Raw genomic sequence first — 18,464 nt, 5'->3', positions numbered from 1 at the left:
TAAAACTAGATAAAATAAAACAAAATCTGAATTGAGGTTAAGGGTGAATATTAGAGGAAAAATAATTATATAATGTTTTAATTAAAGTTGTAAGTAAATTGTGATTTTTATTAAAGAAAAAGTATAAAATTAGTAAATTAATAGGTACATATAGATCAAAAGGATGTATTTAATTGATTAAAAGATGGTATAATTTTCCATTGACTTTAGAAATACTATATTTTGTTTGATGGTAAAGTGGAAGCAAAATGAATGTTTTCTTTTTAATATTAGACATGATTTTATGGAAATTGGGAAGAATTAATAAAAACCAAATTATTTGAAGCATATATTTATACTAAATTATAAAATATGTAGATATATATTCGATTATTTCATATATCATCACTATTTTCAAAGGCGTAACTATCTCTATGAACCAATCGAATATGGTGGTATAAACGACTTTTCCTAGAAAATTTCTTGGGGCACAATTCGCAGTTGTGTTTAATACCCGCATGTACATCCATGTGTATATTCAAATCTTGTTTCCGAGCAAACTCTCTAGAGCATATTTCACAGTTGTAAGGTTTATAGCCAGTGTGGATCTTCTGGTGTTCCCTTAAATGACCTTTGTTATAGTAAGTCTTGGCGCAAAATTCGCACTGGAACGGTCTGATAGTGGAATGGATCTTCAAATGGTCTTTCAATCGAATTTTACTTGGAAATCCTTTACCGCATACTTGACAAATGAACGGTTTTGTGGAAGCATGCGAATCCATATGTAAATTCAAAGAGCTTCTCGAAGTAAAAGATTTCCAACAAGAAGAGCATTCGTAGGGTTTTATCCCGAAATGGGTCCTCAAATGTAGTTCGAGATTATATTTTTTGATGAATTTTTTTTCACAAACGTTACATTCGAACGGTCTTTCGTTATTGTGAGCCATTACATGAGTGTCTCGAGATCTTTTGTGGACAAATTCTTCTAAACAAATCGGGCATTTGTAAGGCTTCTCTCCTGTGTGTACTCTGATATGAACTTTCAATGCACTCTTGTGATCCGCTTTTTTCGGGCAATAAGGACACTGGAATCGTTTTTCTCCTGTATGGATTCTAATATGAGACGTAAGGTTGCTATTTTTAGCGAACGATTTGTCGCACATAGCGCACTTGTAAGGCCTCTCTCCTGTATATTTACGATAATGGATTCTAAAATGACAGACATTATCGAAAGTTAGCGGGCAATTGGGGCACTTTATCCTAGTTTTAGAACGAATGTGGCGTTTTCTCTTTATATTCCTCGCAACTTCTTGCTGTCTAATAACTTCGGCCAACTTCATTTTTTCCAATTCCGTATCATATTTTTCTTCTTCTTTGAAACCTATGAAACCTCCTCCTTCTATAAGAGTCGGATCCTTTTTAATTGTATCTTCTTCGCATGTTTGTACGTGTTTAACCAAATCAGGTTTTGTTGAAAACGACTGTAAACAATTTGTGCAGTCAAACGGTTTTAAACCAATGTGCTTTTTAAGGTGTAAGGATAAATCGTTTACTGAAGAAAACGTTTTACAACACACTACACATTGGGAAGAATAGTACTTAACATCATCGTCTGTTCCTAGCGAATCTTCATCATCTCCAATTATTTCAAACCTGATGTGTTCTTCTTCCTCTTCATTACCTTCAAATATCAAATTTTCAGATACATTATAATCATCCAATTTCTCCACATTAAATTCAATATAATTATCTTCATCTGCAGCTTCTAATTCTTCTATTTCATCTTTAATTTCTTGTTTAATCTCCGTATCTTCAAAGGTTTCGTGCGTTTTCAAATGTTCTTGCAGCTGAATATTTTGGAAAAATAATTTCGAGCATATCGTACACCTAAACGATTTGAGTCCAACGTGAGTTCTCAAATGAGCGGTGAGATCAATTTTTGATTCAAAACTTTCGAAACACACTATACATTCCCACAAATTCAAATCTTCTTCTTCGTCCATATTAGTTTTACAGCACCTAAAACAAAGAATATGAAATATCAATTAATTTTTTTATTAGATGCAAGCTGGGTAAAATTGAACACGAATGTAATTATCAATATGTCGATTATATTCTTATTCAAAATGAAGTTTTTTTACTTACTTTTTATAATGTTTAAAAAGGTATAAAATAGTATTTTGAAAATTTTCAAAACTTATAAAAGACCTCAACACGTTTGTCAGACAGCCAAGCTAAAGTCACAACGAAAGAAAAATGGATAATGGCTGCGTGGCTACATGCTGAAGTACTAAAGCTTTGTTTGCAATATTCTTCTTCTTTTTCATACGAGTATTAATTTGTCATAGAGTAGCACGGTATTGGTCAATATCAATAGAGCTATCTGATTGGTCGTTATAATTTGCTAATAATTATATAAAGTAAAAAGACACCAATAAAGTAAATCTAAAAAATAAAATTTATTGTGTTTAAATAGTCTATTGTTGTTTACAGTTTATCAAAAAGTGATAATAGTTTTAGATAAGTTAAATTAGTAGTGCAACATTGGTTAAAACAAGCTGATTGTCAAAGACAAAAAAACGAATTGGCAACATTGCTTAAAACAAGCTGATTGTCAATGTCAAAACAATATCTTGAGCTTTATAGTACGATAAAAAATTATAAAAAAAAAACAATAACAAATTAATATTTATTTCAAATGATTATCTAACTATCGCTTATATAGCTTAATAAAGTATTAAATCAGGGTACATAAATATGGAATCTCCTAAAGAATCTCTAGAAAACGATGTATCCCTTCCCGATTACTCGAATAGTGTCTTAAATAAAGAAATCAACGATATAGGTACTACGTGTACCGATTCAAATATTACTCTAAAAAATGCAACGAATTTTCATCCGTTAATGTCGCCGGTTACGCCAGATTTTCCAGATTTGATACCGAAACAGGTAAAACTACATAATGCTTACGAACATTTTAATCCTCATGCTCATAGCACCGTAATCGGATCACAGGAAACCGGAAATAAAGTTGACGAGCTCACAGGTAGTAAAGGGATTCAATATAAATTGATAGACTATAGTTTTTAGATGTAATTTATAGTTAATTCACATAGTTTCAATCTATTGATATTGTGTGTTAGATGGTTTTTAGTGTGTTATTTTAGATGTCTCAAATAGTCCTTCTGTTGTAAAAAAATCAATTTTGCCTGAGATTCCAGTCGAAATAACACAAGTTGATGTTACTAGTGATAATGAGAACGATAAATCCGTTTACGAAGCTCATCTCAGTTCTAATTTACAAAATGTATCTTTGAAATTGAACGAAAAAGAAGGTAATTTGAATTTTCTGGCCCATAACAAAAGAAGCAATAAATTGAGAAAAATAAAAGTTGTACAAACTCAGGCGAGTGATGATAGTGACATCTCGTCTGTGGATTCCAATACTGATAGTTTAAAGTCTGAAGATGTTTTTAATGGAGAATCAGAGGAATTTGCTAGAAAATTGGATGACGGTATTATAATAAATCATCATTTTACAAAGTTTTTTTATTATTTTTTTTTAGAAAACGCGACTCTTGAACCAATAGAACCTCTTAGTGCTGCCGATGAACGTTGTCACGCGAGATACTGGCAACGTATGGTACTGCCGGGCGGTGAGCAACGTACTATCGACATGCGTGTAATAGAACCTTACAAAAGAGTATTGAGTCACGGCGGTTACCTCAGGGCTGGAGGAAATACGGCGATCGTGGTATTTTCGGCTTGCTACTTACCAGATAAATCGAGAGTCGATTATGTTTACGTCATGGATAATTTATTTTTGTAAGTAAACTAACAGGATTTATCACATTCGAATGTTTCTTCATCATAGGTATGTACTGTGGACGTTGGAACGTTTGGTAACCGAAGATTACGTACTAATTTATCTTCATGGTGCTGCTAATAAACTTCCTTCGTTTGGATGGTTGAAAAGGTGTTACCAAATGGTTGGTAGAAAGTTGAGAAAAAACCTTTTCCACCTCTATTTGGTCCATCCGACCTTATGGATAAAAACAATGATGTTCATGGCCAAACCTTTCATTAGGTATGTACGTGTTGTCATATACCCTATTTTCTTGCTGAGGGGATACTGAACCCTACCGCTCACAATTACACTGTCTGACGTTTAGGGCACAAAGCCCTTAACCAGGATCAACTTTTTCGCTAAATCTTGACCCCACTGTCCGAAGCGATTGGGACCACAACTTCCAGTGGGATTACTCAACATAACAGGGCTAGAGTAGAATCCCCTCAATTATCTCAAAAACAATTTGTTGTTTTGGTTATTTTTTTATTAAATAATCATTTCTTTAAATATTTTGTTGCAGTTCAAAATTCTACAGAAAAATAACATTTGTTAGTACTTTGAGGGAACTTATGGTAAGAGTACCATTAGAAGCCGCTGCTATTCCAGATAAAGTTAAAGCTTTCGATACCTTACATTGTGCTATTTAATTCGTAGTATTACAAATTTTTTTTGTATATTCGATTCATTCCTATAGAAAGTATTATTTAATCTAAATAGTTTGATAAAATTTTAATCACTGGTCCTTCGAGCCGGATGTGAATCATAATGTAGGCTCGAAGGACCAAATAGTGTGGTCAGTTCCTGAAAGATTTTGATTCAAATGTTACTAAAGTAAAGGAAGTTTTTGAATTGGTCTAGTCGTGTTATACATCGAATAAAACCTAGTAAGACTTTGTTTACAACTATTCTATTTATTTTATAACAATTTTCGTATTTAAAATTTCGGATAAAAACATTTTTGAAAAATTTTAGTGGGTAATAGATGTTTTGTTAACTTTTTAATGGTTTTTGATTGTCGTGGTGTCTTAAAAAGGAGTTTCGGGTAGTTGAAATTCAAATTTAAAGAAAATAATTCAATATAAATAATTTTAAATGAAATATTTGTATTTATAAATAAAAATGTGTACATATTGAAGCCTAAATTGTCGCCAATGATGTACTTTTGTAAATCAATAATATATATGTTAAAATAATTAATTTGTACTCGATTTCAATTATTTATTGTGAATTTTTATTTATTTTTAGCAATAATAGCACTAATTTATTTATTTATTCAATTTAAAAATATATGTTTTCTTATAATTAATAGAGTTTTAATCAAAATTTCACCTAAAACGAATTTAACCCTCAAAAAACTTGTAAAATCTCATATCTACTGAATACAAAAAATTGTTCGATATAAAATGATCCATTATACGAACAACGTTGCCAGATTTTCTATAAAGTAAGGAAATTAAGGGAATATCGCTATTAAATGGTACACGGACAGCTCTAAAGTAGCAGTAACAGAACTGGAATAGGAGTGTACGGGCACAGAACCAAGCTTGGGAAACACACTCGACAAGAGATTATCATCTTGTCCGATAGTTAAGCACCCATTAGAGCTCTAAGCTCCAATATCATAAAATCCAAACTTTATGTTTGCTTAGAAAACAGACTCGCTAAAGTAGAAGCATGGGACCTGAATTTTTAAGTATCCACTAAATAAAAAAAAGTGAAATACAACCTACGAATACTAACAAGAATCTTATCGGAACATCTAAACTCAATCGACATATGAAGTCGCTAAATTCTGATTCAATTACTCTCCTTTCCACCTTTTCTTAAAGAATGAGACCCTACGGAACTCTAGAGCATTGCATTTGACACATTTCAAACTTTCTAAGAAGATTGGGATCAATAAACCGGCTGGGGGTTAAATACCAGGAATTTGAATTTCAATAAATTAGTGTTAGTGATAAGTGAGTCGTTTTTTTTATATTATCAAACTTGGGTGATTTATATTTTGTTATTTGGGTAGGATACAAGGGACTTATAGCAAAGACGCAGAACATAAACTTTAATTAGAACGTTTTTAACTCTAAACAACAAAACAAACCTAATATTGAATTTTAACTTTTCAACTTAAAACTGAATTATAATCATTTTCATTAGTTACATTAATCTTAATGAAACAAATTTTGTATTGATATTCTTTTATCATTAGTTAACACTTCCAAAAAAGTATCTACTTTTGGCCATAGAACAAGGCTACAAAAAAAAACAAATTAATGGATACATTCAATAAAAACGGGTAAATTTACCAATTGGATAAAGATTTCGTTTCCGGTTCGCAAAGATTCGAACTGATCATTTTCTGAATGATCCACTGTTCGTCCTCAGGATTTATTGAGTTCAATATTCCTTTTGGTATCGCTCCAATTTTCATAAGGCATAGCAGAATTATCCTACAAATAAAGGTAAGTCAAATTAACTTCATACCCAGGGGACCAAATCAAGATCAAAACATATTTCAAGAACCGTCAAGTTACAAAAAAGAAGAAAACATACAAAAGAGAAAGATGTGATTATACTTTTACTGCGGAGAACCGGCAACAAGGTTGAGGGCGGAACCAACGACAAGCTGTCAATATCGACGCGGGTAAGTGAGGTTAGGAATGACCGGCGGTAAACTAAACAAACTATTTCAGTTTGAGACAAAATAAATCGGGATTTTAACCGAAATTGAAACGTTTAGATTCATTAATTGAATAACCGATAAATGTAACAGGTAATGAGACATATATAAACAAATTGAGTAAAAAGAAAATGATATAAAAGCATAAAGAGAAGATCTAGAAAGAATAGGAATACAGAAATGAAACATGAAGTGCTGGTTTTTCTAATACTATTTTCGTGGAACAAACAATTTATATACCGCATTTTAGCTTTCAAAGACGTTTCTTTAACTAATGAAACGGGGATGTTCTTATCCGCGCTCCTGCAGTCCAAACATGTAAATACAAAATTCGGATTGTCCGTAAAACAATCGTAGCACGGTGCGTGGAACGGTTGTTCGCATTGGGCGCAACGTATAATGGAAATGAATCCCGGAGCTTCTAATTTACAGATGCAAGATATTCCTATGTTGCTCTCTATCGACGTTTCGACGCGATCTAAAAAAATAAATATCGTTAACTGTAACGAATCGAAAAAAGAAGACGATGAAGTTTACCTGATACGGTTATGTTACTGTTATCAAATCTTTTCTTCGGACAAGCTTTTACTACATCTTCCGCTTCTTGTTGTTGTTGTTCTTCTTCTTCGCTATCGTCGAGTATATTAAGCACTTCATAATCTTTTCTATATTGTCCATAATTAACTAAAAAAATAATATTTAATTATTACCGATTCCTATTTCATTTTTGTACTTTGTATTCAAATTAGAATAGGAACTCGTTAGTTTAACGTTTCCTAAATTATAAAATCCATTTATCGATGCTCCAGTAATACTTTTTCAACTAGATATATGATTTGAACGTTTTGAGGGACCTATAAAGCCACGATTGATGAAAATTTTCTGGGAAAAACATGAATTTTTATGAAAATAATGAAATTATTTGATAAATTACCTGTGCTATAAGCTGTATCGTATTGTTCCTGGGTATATATGACTTGGGAATTCTGAACCGATTCGATGTCCATATCGAAAGTATTTTCGTTTAGGTCTAGCGTAGTTTTCGATACTTTTTTGATACTTTCCAGAGGTAACTAAATCAGAAAAATAGTTTTTATTAAATAAAAAGTACTCGATAATAAACAGCTACCCATTGCCTTTACCAAAAGGGTCCTTAGGCCGGCCCTGTCGAGTTACAATGCAATTTTAAAATTGGGCGAATTCGCGCGGCGCCTTTCATCTGTTTTTTTTTATAAACGACGGACGCGCCTTTGATGTTTCTTTTTTAGTAGCAGGCGGTTTATTTACAGTTTTTCTTTTGAATAATATCTAGGAAAGTCTATTTATTGTAAAAATGATTTGTGTAAACGCAATAAATAGTCGAATAAAATTATGGTAAGTGAATATCACCCTGGTGTTTTTTTTAATTGCAAGAATATTTTGGTGTTTTATCGCCACAATCCCACAACTGTTATTCTTATATCTATGCAGGGATCGAATTCGAGACTTCAGTGGCTCAAGTTACATACAGAAAACTTCGATCAGTGTCCTAAATTTGACAAATACCACAAAAATGAAAGAATACTGATTTTTTTTTTGAACAAATTGTATTTAGCAGGGAAAAAGTTTTAATACAGACTCAATACAATACAAAAACTCATTTCTAGAATTTACTAAACAATACTTGCAATTAAAAAAAAATAGAAGGTGGTTTTGAGGCCTGATTCGTGTCCAGTATAATTTTTACTTATTTTAAAATCAACGGAAACTGTTTCTAATATAAAATCTAAAAATTCTTTCCCTATAAAGTTCAAATTAATAAAAAGAGTATAAATTTTTTCCCTTATTGAAATAAAAATGAACTCGTACCTTCAATCCGGAACATCTGGATGATAATTTATGAAACCCTGTAGTAATTTGACCCAAAAGAGTATAATTTTGAATGGTGTTGTGGATCGGATTATCAGATTTATGAAAATATGGAGGTCGGTAATCATCTGGACAATCTGTAATCAATAGAAATATTATTTATATGGAACTTAATAAGATTTTGTAATTTACCATTGGTAAGCAACATTTCGATATCAAGTTTTGTGGTTTCATCCAATTTATCCAAAGTACCCAATTTGTTAACACCTTTTAGAAAAAAAATAGTAGCAGTGAAAACTTCTTCTGGTGTTTTTTTATCTTCGGTTTTGTATGAAAAATTAGAATCTTTGTTATATTTCAAATCGAAGCGGTATGTTTCTATTATGACACCTTCAGGAGTGAAGAGATATACATACATAGTTTTCAACTAAAATAAAAATAAATTTTTAATCAACACCATAAACCGTAGTTATCTTGAAATTAGTAAATAAACCACTTATATAGCCCTACCAATCCTTATGGAAATTTATTTTCCCCACAAATTTTTCTGAGAAATTGCTAAAAACTACTCCTGAAATATCACAAGGTACCCTAGGAGGAAAAAAATTATTTTTGGACAATTATTCGTCAGCTTGGCACAATGATAGTTCAAAACAAGCTGATTAAATGCCTCAATGCACACAAAAATACCCCTGAAGAGTCCAGTGTACCATAAGATAAGAGGATTTGGTCAGTTTTTTTGTTTAGCAGTAAAATAATTAAAATTCTCACAAGTATGAAACCCCAAAACCTCCCCAACCCATGAAATGTCCGAAACTACCCTAAGAGAAAGGAAATTGGTTTTGACCAAATGTTTGTTAACTTATCACGATGATATTTCGAAATAAGCTGGTTAAAAGCCTCAATGGGCACAAAACTACCCCTAAAGACTTTAGGGTATCATAAAAGAAGAGGTTTTGCTGTGTTTTTGAACCTTGGCATTACGATAGTTTGAATAAAAGTCTCAATGGTGACGGAAACCCAAAACCTCCTCAATATTGTGACATAATTTTAATTCTCTAAAGATAAAATTCATTTTAAAACATGAGTAAAATTTATATACCCTAATACTGTTTACACCTAGAAACCATTTTGAAGTACGATCGAAATTTTTAATAAAAGGATAATAAACACATTATATTGACGAATCAGCATTATAAAACACAATTATCACTAAAATGGTATTCACAAAAATAATTTTCAATGAAAATTGTACAATAATTATGAGAAACAAACACATCACAACATCTACTACGACATGTAAACACAATAATTACAAATCAACAACCAGAACCATAGATAACGTTTAAATATCAAAAGCACAATTCGCTAAATAAAATTTTATTGGGGCAAAATCAAATGAAACACTCAATAAAGAACCAGCAAAAAAACTAAATTTATTTAATTAAAATTTGGAACTTACGTAATTATTTTGTATGGAATCGTTAATAGCAGGCAACCAGCAACAGTATGTTTGGAACCAATGATCACCCACTCCATGTCTGTCAGCACTTTTGTGCACAAAGTAAGGTACATCATGGTAATATTTTTTCAACACTTCTTTTTTACTTATTGGTAAGCGATGATATAAAATGTTGAACAACGACAGTTTTAATATTACCCGAACATAATGTTTAGATAAGGTATATGATTTGACGCTCGCTTCTGTAATCCCTGGGGTAATAGACTTTAAAACATTTAAATTAATTATAAACTTATGTTATTATCTTTAGGAGAAATATTTATCAAGTTATTTGATTACTTACCTCATTTACTCTTAGTTGCATTGCCATTTCCATTTTTAAACAAGTTCGAAAGTTTGAGTCAACTCAACACTATAACTTAAAACAACTTTTTAAATATGGCGGCTAGATATAAAATGACTACATCTGTACTTGTGAATTATCTCTATCATTTAATATATAAAAGAAAGAGATGCGGCTATTCGCGCATTCTCTTTTAAACACAAGGCTACTTGATTTATTATCAAATTTGTGAACTAGCCATATTAGATTTTTATATACGATTATCTCTATCGTTCCGTATAGAAAAGAAAGAGATATATAGCATTTTTTAAAACCACTTGACTTGATGTTGAAATTGTTTGGTGTATGAAATTAATGATATTATGATCAGGAATAATAAATTAATTGAAACTTATATTAAATATTATGTCATATTTTTTGATTAGTATTGAGTAGTTTTATTACGTCACTGTAAAGTAATTGACGGAATCTAATTTAAATCAAAATATCTAAAATCATTTTTGTATTACTTTGCGATGAACGATGATGATTCAATTAAATCGAACACAATAAATGTCTCGGAGAGATTGGAAAATTCTGTAAACACAGATATAATTCCGGATATACCACAAGATATAATATTCCCAAACGAATTGAATAACTATTTAAGGGAGCAATTAAGGGTTGATATTTTCAAAAAATTATAATAGTTATTACAAAGAAATGTTATTTTTAGTTTTACGTACAGAAAAATGGTTTATTACAACAAAATCTCGAAGATCTCGAAATTAGATACAGTCAAAGTAAAGAAAATTTGGAAAAATTAGTAGAAAAACTTAATAATTATGAAAAAGTTGCCGATAAAACGAAATTTGCTAATTCGTCTCAAGTAGCTACGTATAAAATAGTAGAATTAAGTAAAAAATTGAGGGAGAAAAATTCCGAAATGGAATCCCTCAAGACTAAATTTTCGAAAATGGAAAAATATGCTTTCGATTTAAAACAACAGTTAGAAAATGAGTATCCAGTACAAGGTAAGTATATTTTCAAAATTTCCTCATTTTTTGAATAAAATTTCGAAATGTATCATCATGTTATTTTAAAAGTAAAAGAAATAGCAAATCATGAAACGTCCCCCGGTACGACATCGGAAGAAGAAACAAAGAAACTGAACGAAAAAATAACAACTCTCACGAATAAATTAGCAGAATCTAATAATTCGAATTTGCAACTAAAGAACGAAATTAAATTAGCCAAAAAGATTGTTCAACAAGAAACTGGTGATAATTTTGAAAATTTGCAAAGTTTAAATAACTCAAATGGTTGGAGGGGTCGCGCGCAAACAATTATAGATCTTCAACAAAAAAACGCAGAGTTAAAAGAAAAATTAAAAGTTGCTCAAGGTGAGTTTGTAATTCGTGCATATTTTGAATATAAATAATTTTTTTCAATTATTAAATAAAAATGTATTCATAAAAACTACCCCCCCCTCCCCCCCCCCCCCGATTCAGAGTTATAATCTTGCAGCTAACAATCCGGTAGAAGTGATGCCAAATCTCCCCAATAAATCCGAGAATCTATTAATTGCTTTAACAAAAGAACACGATGAATTGAAATTAAAATACGAAGAAATAAAAAAGAAACACGACGTCTTAAAAGCCAGACATAAGGTGATCGATATTGATTACACATTGCTAAAATCTAAATCGGCAATGCTTAAAGAACAAGCTACTAGAGACCAAGAAATTATAACTTCACTTTTGGTAAGTTTATTAGATATTATGTATCCCTACAAATTTGAATACGTGACAACGCTGTAATCGTTCTGACGACACAGTTTCGGTAATAATCAGATCAATTTTAACGATTAGTTACTCTCTTTATCAAGTTCTCATCGTTTTCAATTTACTCTCTCTCTCTTAACAACATTTATTTCAAAAGCAGCGGTCATAGCCCACTGGATTTATCGGCACTAAAACGGTTGGAAACTACAAGTCGATAAAAGCATTGGCGTCCATTTTCTCGTGTAATAAAAGCCGATTAGGTATAAATTATTAATGAAGTTATTAAGGTGTAATTTAATATGTAATGTTTTTTTTACTCCACAATTATCGTATTTAGATGGTAATAAGTGCCGCAAGTGTAAAAGTTTTTTTCTCCGCTAAAAAAAGTGTATTTTAGAAGAATTTCTCTTTAGATATAACAAATTGTGAATTTCATTTATGTTTATGTTGTTATCGTAAACCAGGCTACGAAAAAAAGTTTAAACTGTGTTTCATGATAAAAAGTCTCGAATAAATGATTAAGGAATATAAAAATATTCCCTCAAATTAAGCACTAGTTGTTGGAGAACGATTGGGGTTGGAATCACCAAAAATAAATCCATGAAAAAAACCGTAAGCATGTTAGGAAATAGTCTAACTTTTAGATTTTCTTTATATATCTGTATACTGAGTTAATTGCAATAGCTAGTAATTATTAAATTAGTAACGAATCATTAGTAATATATATTTTATTGTTATAAATTCGATATAATAAGCACGAAAAACATCGAAAAAGCGATAATAATTATTGAGTTAAAGGTAGTAAAGTCAAGTCTTACTATATCACATAAAAGTTTTTTTTTCCAATGGAAGACTTAATTAATTTCAAATTTCACTTTCCCTCAAAAGTCGTGATAGTTTTACATAGTATTTAAAAAGTTATAATCAGTTCAATGCCTTTTATAATTGAAAATATATATTTAATTTGGTAAAAATAGAAATAGAATTACAGTTAACTCGAATTCGAAATTTTTAGTTTAGAGGTTTGATTTGAAATTTCTTGTGATAGACAATTAGTTTAAAGTATCAAGTAAAAATTTGACGTTTCTACCTACAAATATAGACTACAGATAAAGACAGTCAAATTATTACCAGATACTTTAAACTTATTTCCTATGAATAGAAATCTGAAATCAAGACAAATCATCACGAAAAACATATAAAAAGGTCTAAGGAGTAATGATTTTTCATGAGAAAACTCAACAGTTAAAGAAAATCATATTCATAATGTGAATTGATAAATCTTTCGAAAGAAATCTGCTTGAATGGTTTACTTTAAATCGCATTGCTACTGCTCAGTCTGATCTATAATTTTTTTTTTAGAGAAAAAGTGCCTGAAATGCTTTTTCTTCACTCTGAAATCGTCGTCATTTTCATTGCGAACAGCCAATTTTTGAAAAAGTCTCATTTATAACATTGCATTTTTTAAAGCAGTTGAACATCGTTGGGAGTGTTACAGCTCTCCATGCCTTGTCAATCAGTAAAAAAGCTGTCAGAGTTGTAATATTGACAGTTTAGCTGTTTGTCGACAGATTCTGAAACGAGCTTAACAATTTCTTTGCCATAGAACGTTTTTTGGATAATTCCTTGGTCCAATGGTTGCAATTTGGAAGTTGTTTTCGGTGGAAAGAAGTAGAGTTCTACGTTGTACAATGTAGAAGGATAGTTGTGGATAATGCAATTATATAAAAATAGTTTCAAGTCCCCATTTACTGTTGACAAGTTCTGTTGCCATCCAAGCAGCCAACTTCTCTTTACAACGTTTTCCCCTTAACACTTTTGGTCTTTAAAAGTGAGAATGTTTTGTTAGTATTAAGAATGTCTCCAACATCATAGTTTTTAATCAAAGTCTTGAATGGACCGTGCCAATTTGAGCAACTGCATCATTAACACTTTTTACAAAGTTTTTAAAACATAATTTCATTTTTTTTTTGGAAATTTTTAAGTCATTCTTCACTTGCCACAAAGTTTTTGATGCTTAGAGAAGATGTGAACTCTTTTTTCTTTAATAAGTTTCCGTTATCTTAGACAAGTGACCAGGTTTTCTTCAAGACAAGGAAATTAATCCTCATTTAGTAGTTTTTTTCGTGCTCAAGCAGTTTGAACAACATCACTTTTTTATTAAATTCTTCCTTTCAGCATTTATACTTTTCAGTATAATATTTTCCATAGCTACAACTCTTTTTCGCTTTTTGAATTATACAAAGTGTTGAATTTATTATGATTTTAGTGAAAAATAGGTTATAACTTTTTAAATAACTTTTCTGTAAAAGGGAATTTTCAATAAAGTATAACATCTCTATAATAAATACAATAAATAAATCACATCATATCGTTATCATTGATTTAGAGAAACTCCTTCTAACCTAATCAACACATCGACCATTTCAGGTCTGTCTTTCGCCCATCTCATCACGCACATTTTACCTATTTCCAAAATTCCCTTGAAACAATCATCATAATCCTTAACCCTTTTATCTTTAAGTTCTAATACGTCCCCCTGATAATTAACCACGTGATCTCTCAAAAACTTTTCTTCCCTATGTTCGGAATGCGGAGATAAAGCCGTGGCTATTTCGAATAATAAAACACCGAAACTGTAAGTGTCTACTTTTGTAGAAAATTTTTTTGCTCTAAGAAACTCCTCCGGTAGGTACGGACGGGTTCCGTGTATTCTACTCACTTTGATGTAAGTGTAATGGCTCTGGGGACCTTCCCTGGCTAAACCAAAATCACCTATCCGTGGCTGGTTACAAGGATCTAGCAAAATGTTGGCGGATTTTATGTCTCCATGAACCAATGGTTTCCTGTTTATCATATTGGTGTGGAGGAACTGAAGACCTGTTGAGAATTATATATAAATTGTATTGAGAGTTCCATAATCCAATTTGCATTAGCAATTAATATAGGCATATTTGGAAATTGTTTTCGTTACAAAAAGCCATTACTGACTGCATTAGGTTAAATATTAGCATATGTGTTCATATTTATGATTAATTTGAAAATATGCTTCAAAAGAATTCCTGTGAGATTTAAAAAATTTTTCAAAATGATAATACACTAACCATCAAGAAAAAAAAAAAGTCTGTGCTTCAATAGATTTAAATTGCATACTTTGGCAGGACCATTGATGAAATATGTGATCTATATGACTCAAAAGAACTGCTGTAGAACATAGAAAAGTATTTGAAATTCATTATGCACTCAAAGAGGTGATTAATCATTAAAATGAGAGTTTCTAAGCTATAATTGAAGAAAAAAAAATGTCTGTGCTTCAATAGACGTTAACAGCATACTTTGATCTTTTAGAATAGTGAAAAACTTTATGAAGATCAATAAATTCTTGTAAATAAATTTATTACATATTTTAAATAAAAATTGGGGAATTTATGATTGTTGGATTTTTTATTGGCCAAAAAAAGATCTAAGGTATTACCTCTAGCTACTCCAATAGCTACATTCAATCTCTGAGGCCAGTTTAATAATTTTTCTGCATCTTTGGTTCTAAGACGATTATCCAATGAACCTCCTGCCATGTACTGGTATACCAAACAAGGGTGTGGTCCCCCTATGCTGTATCCATACAATGGAAGAATGTTATCATGTCTATAAGCATTTAAGCAATGCAATTCTGTTATGGATTGTTTTATTTGCTCTGTTTCGTATTCCTTTTGGTCTTTTTGATCTAAACGTTTAATAGCTACTTGTGTACATTTCCACGTTCCTAAATATATTCATAATTTAGTATTTATACAAATTTAATGGGGAATAATGTACTTACCTTTATAAACTTTTCCAAAACCACCTTTTCCCAGAACGGTTTTTTCGTCCCAATTGTTTGTGGACTTCTGGAGTTCCTCATAAGGAATAGAAGGTATTCCCCCTACAGATTCGGCTACAATAGATATATCTGATGCAGTTACTTTTGATCTACCAAAATTAACTGGTGACTTTGGTAAAGGAAAACAAACGCTTTCGTTATTTTCGTTGGTAACTATTTCCGGCAGTTGTGGCACGATTGGAGAATTTATAATTTTTTCAGAAAAACCTTCATAGTTATCGAGATTTATTTTATAATCTATATTTTTTGTTTTCTTAGTTTGCATAAGTTTCTGTCTCGTTAAAGGATCCAAATTACCGACACCGTCTTTAATTAAAACGTGATATTTTTTATCAACAAAGTTTTTGATTAATATCATTGATTGATATTGTTTCATACGATGAAGTAAAACAAACAATTCCAACACAGTATGATTCTGATGACCCCAAATGTTCAACAATTCCGATGTAGGTGAAGAACCTCCTTTACTGATTCTTTTTATTTCCTCCAAAGTTAAAATATCGTACTTCATATGAACTCCTCCAAGTTCTTGCCATTTATTATCTTTATCCATAAGTTGACACAATTTGTCTCTATCTGTGTAAGGTAAATCGTAAATATACATTTTTGTAATACACGCTAAGAGTAATAGATGCACAATAATAAATCGAAAAAAAAATTTATCACAAATTAATTTGTGATGTCACCAACTGGAAAAACCGATATATAGGACTTCCCATTTGTTTTTATACTTCCACCTACGCTTTGGGTTTTCTTCAACTTTATCTACCACTAGTTTTAAATGAATATAGCAATATAAATTCTTCTTCTCTTTTTGTAAAGTCATAGACATAATAAAACTAGAATGCGCAATTCCATTTACTTTATGTATTTAAAAGTTCTGCCCATTTTATAAAAAAAATAGTCGCTTTGTTGTGAGGTAAATGAGATAAAAGAATAGAGACATAGAATGGTGGATGAAATACGATGTGAGAACACTTTTAAAATAAAATATAGATAATAACACAAATTTCATGGAATGCACAGTCTAGTGTTATTATATCTATGGAAAATATAGTATGGGCGCTAATTTTACATTTGAAATATTCTAGGGACAACTAAATACTTCAAAAGAAATGAAAAATGATTTAGTTTCACAAAAGGAACGTACTATAACAAAACTTCAAACTGAGAAAAAAATACTGTTGCAAGAAATAGAAGAATATAAATCCGTGATTAAACAACATCAAGATAAACTTAAAGAAAAGGAAAATAAAATTTCTGAGCAAACTATCAATGATAAGGTAGCTGTTAAAATTAAAAGCCTTAAAGCCATTTAATAATTTTCTATGTAGGAAAAATCGAATACGGTCGGACCTGTGTGTGACGAGAAACTTTTAGAATTTATTCAACAGTGTAATCAAAAATTGAAAGCCGAAAGAGAAGCTCACGCCAAAACTCAAAATTTATTGAAAATAGAAAAACAAAAAGTAGTGAAAGGTGAAGCAGCTCTAGCGAGATTGGAACTCGAAGTATCTACTAGGTACTTACTTATTATAACCGCTTATCACCTGTTTATTTATACATTTCCACAGATCTACCTACAGTTCAACTAGTACACTGAGAGCTTTGGATACTAGCTTGAAGGATAAATTAGAATTGGCAGAAGAGCAGATAAAAGCGTTACAAACTAGATTGGAGATTGAACAAATGGAAAGAAAAAATGATTTACAACAATTTGGACAAATTTTGAAAAGTTACGAAACCAAAAATACCACTTCGGAATAATTTTTTGAATATAATTTTTTTCTCTTTTAAAAACTAAGTAAACCTTGTGAAAATAAAGTCATTTTTTGTGTTTTTGTTTTTATTTCTATACATTTACAGCCTACTTTTGGAGGAGTCTGCGTATTTTGGAAGCAGAACTATTAGATGTAGTCTTGTACAAAATATCTTTCAGGTATAGGTGGTGCAAAATGACTGTAAAGCCTTTATATGATTTATTTTATAGGTTATTTTCTATAGTAGGATGTACTTTTGGAGCTTTGTGCCTTTTAAGACCTCTAAACAGCTTTCTTTGAATAATCATTGTGTTACGTTTTAAAAAAATTGTCTAAAACCAATTCCCTTCCTCAAAGGGTACCTTCGAACGATCCAAGGGTAGTTTTTGTCAAGGTTCAGAAGAACTGATCGAAACTCTTCCTCTTATGATACCCTGGACTCTTCACGAATAATTTTGAGCGAGGGGTTTGTGCTTATGGAGACTTTTAATCAGCTTATTTCGAACTATCATTTCAGAAAAACTGACTGAAACCAATTTTCCCTTCTTCCCAGTATACCTTCGGACGTTCCAGGGGTAGTTTTCGCCAATTTTCAGAAAAATTGGACGAAACTCTTCCTCTTATAATACCCTGGACACTGCAGGGTCAGTTTGGGAAGGGGGTTGTGCATATTGAGGCTTTTAATCAGCTTATTTTGAAATAACATTGATCGAAACCCAATTTCCATAAAGATTGTGGGGGGCAGAGTACTGAGTCACCAACTTTGTAAATACTCAACACACTTTTTAATTAATTTAATTAATAAAACAAAATTAATTATCAATACTTTTATTTAACACATTATAATAACTATGATTCACAAAATTAAAGCATTTAAAGGGGGGTATTTTAATAGAAATTTA

The 18,464-nt window shown here is 31.0% G+C and overlaps 4 protein-coding genes across 4 annotated transcripts; 2 read left to right on the top strand and 2 right to left on the bottom strand.

Moving 5' to 3' along the window:
* Positions 1-315: 315 nt before the first annotated feature.
* On the bottom strand, positions 316-2,276 carry LOC130899337 (zinc finger protein 26-like). The gene is made up of 2 exons (XM_057809215.1): positions 2,125-2,276; positions 316-1,998 (listed from the first exon to the last, which is right to left on the bottom strand). Exon 2 carries the CDS (start codon positions 1,980-1,982, stop codon positions 375-377), a length of 1,608 nt encoding a protein of 535 aa, XP_057665198.1. The 5' UTR covers positions 1,983-1,998; positions 2,125-2,276; the 3' UTR covers positions 316-374.
* A 307-nt stretch (positions 2,277-2,583) lies between these two features.
* LOC130899258 (protein prune homolog 2) lies at positions 2,584-5,149 on the top strand. The gene is made up of 5 exons (XM_057809044.1): positions 2,584-3,025; positions 3,147-3,494; positions 3,546-3,804; positions 3,854-4,066; positions 4,350-5,149. Exons 1-5 carry the CDS (start codon positions 2,737-2,739, stop codon positions 4,474-4,476), a joined length of 1,236 nt encoding a protein of 411 aa, XP_057665027.1. The 5' UTR covers positions 2,584-2,736; the 3' UTR covers positions 4,477-5,149.
* Positions 5,150-5,871: 722 nt separating this feature from the next.
* Positions 5,872-16,591, bottom strand: LOC130899476 (uncharacterized). The gene is made up of 10 exons (XM_057809431.1): positions 15,743-16,591; positions 15,398-15,685; positions 14,645-14,802; positions 8,547-8,781; positions 8,355-8,491; positions 7,441-7,579; positions 7,044-7,190; positions 6,747-6,984; positions 6,133-6,276; positions 5,872-6,079 (listed from the first exon to the last, which is right to left on the bottom strand). The coding sequence occupies exons 1-10, from the start codon at positions 16,404-16,406 to the stop codon at positions 5,995-5,997; spliced, it is 2,235 nt and encodes a 744-aa protein (XP_057665414.1). The 5' UTR covers positions 16,407-16,591; the 3' UTR covers positions 5,872-5,994.
* LOC130899477 (uncharacterized) lies at positions 10,594-17,639 on the top strand. Its single transcript, XM_057809432.1, has 7 exons — positions 10,594-10,821; positions 10,875-11,172; positions 11,245-11,541; positions 11,666-11,901; positions 16,894-17,085; positions 17,137-17,324; positions 17,377-17,639. Exons 1-7 carry the CDS (start codon positions 10,675-10,677, stop codon positions 17,567-17,569), a joined length of 1,551 nt encoding a protein of 516 aa, XP_057665415.1. The 5' UTR covers positions 10,594-10,674; the 3' UTR covers positions 17,570-17,639.
* The last annotated feature ends 825 nt before the right edge of the window (positions 17,640-18,464 follow it).

This window comes from Diorhabda carinulata, chromosome 11, assembly GCF_026250575.1.
Source record: "Diorhabda carinulata isolate Delta chromosome 11, icDioCari1.1, whole genome shotgun sequence".
Lineage (NCBI taxonomy): Eukaryota > Metazoa > Arthropoda > Insecta > Coleoptera > Chrysomelidae > Diorhabda > Diorhabda carinulata.
Note: the sequence above shows the minus strand (reverse complement) of the source record. Positions and strands in the feature narration are given on the sequence as shown.

Bases quoted from the DNA above. Each gene is read 5' to 3' on its own strand.
- LOC130899337 (XM_057809215.1), bottom strand. From the start codon at position 1,982: ATGGACGAAGAAGAAGATTTGAATTTGTGGGAATGTATAGTGTGTTTC.
- LOC130899258 (XM_057809044.1), top strand. From the start codon at position 2,737: ATGGAATCTCCTAAAGAATCTCTAGAAAACGATGTATCCCTTCCCGAT. The intron at 3,026-3,146 runs GTAGTAAAGGGA...GTGTTATTTTAG, and splicing joins TAAAGTTGACGAGCTCACAG to ATGTCTCAAATAGTCCTTCT. The intron at 4,067-4,349 runs GTATGTACGTGT...ATTTTGTTGCAG, and splicing joins ATGGCCAAACCTTTCATTAG to TTCAAAATTCTACAGAAAAA.
- LOC130899477 (XM_057809432.1), top strand. From the start codon at position 10,675: ATGAACGATGATGATTCAATTAAATCGAACACAATAAATGTCTCGGAG. The intron at 11,173-11,244 runs GTAAGTATATTT...TTATTTTAAAAG, and splicing joins AAATGAGTATCCAGTACAAG to TAAAAGAAATAGCAAATCAT. The intron at 11,542-11,665 runs GTGAGTTTGTAA...ATAATCTTGCAG, and splicing joins AAAATTAAAAGTTGCTCAAG to CTAACAATCCGGTAGAAGTG.
- LOC130899476 (XM_057809431.1), bottom strand. From the start codon at position 16,406: ATGTATATTTACGATTTACCTTACACAGATAGAGACAAATTGTGTCAA. The intron at 8,782-14,644 runs GTGAGTAGAATA...TTTTTATTTTAG, and splicing joins GCCATTACACTTACATCAAA to TTGAAAACTATGTATGTATA. The intron at 8,492-8,546 runs GTAAATTACAAA...TATTGATTACAG, and splicing joins CGAAATGTTGCTTACCAATG to ATTGTCCAGATGATTACCGA.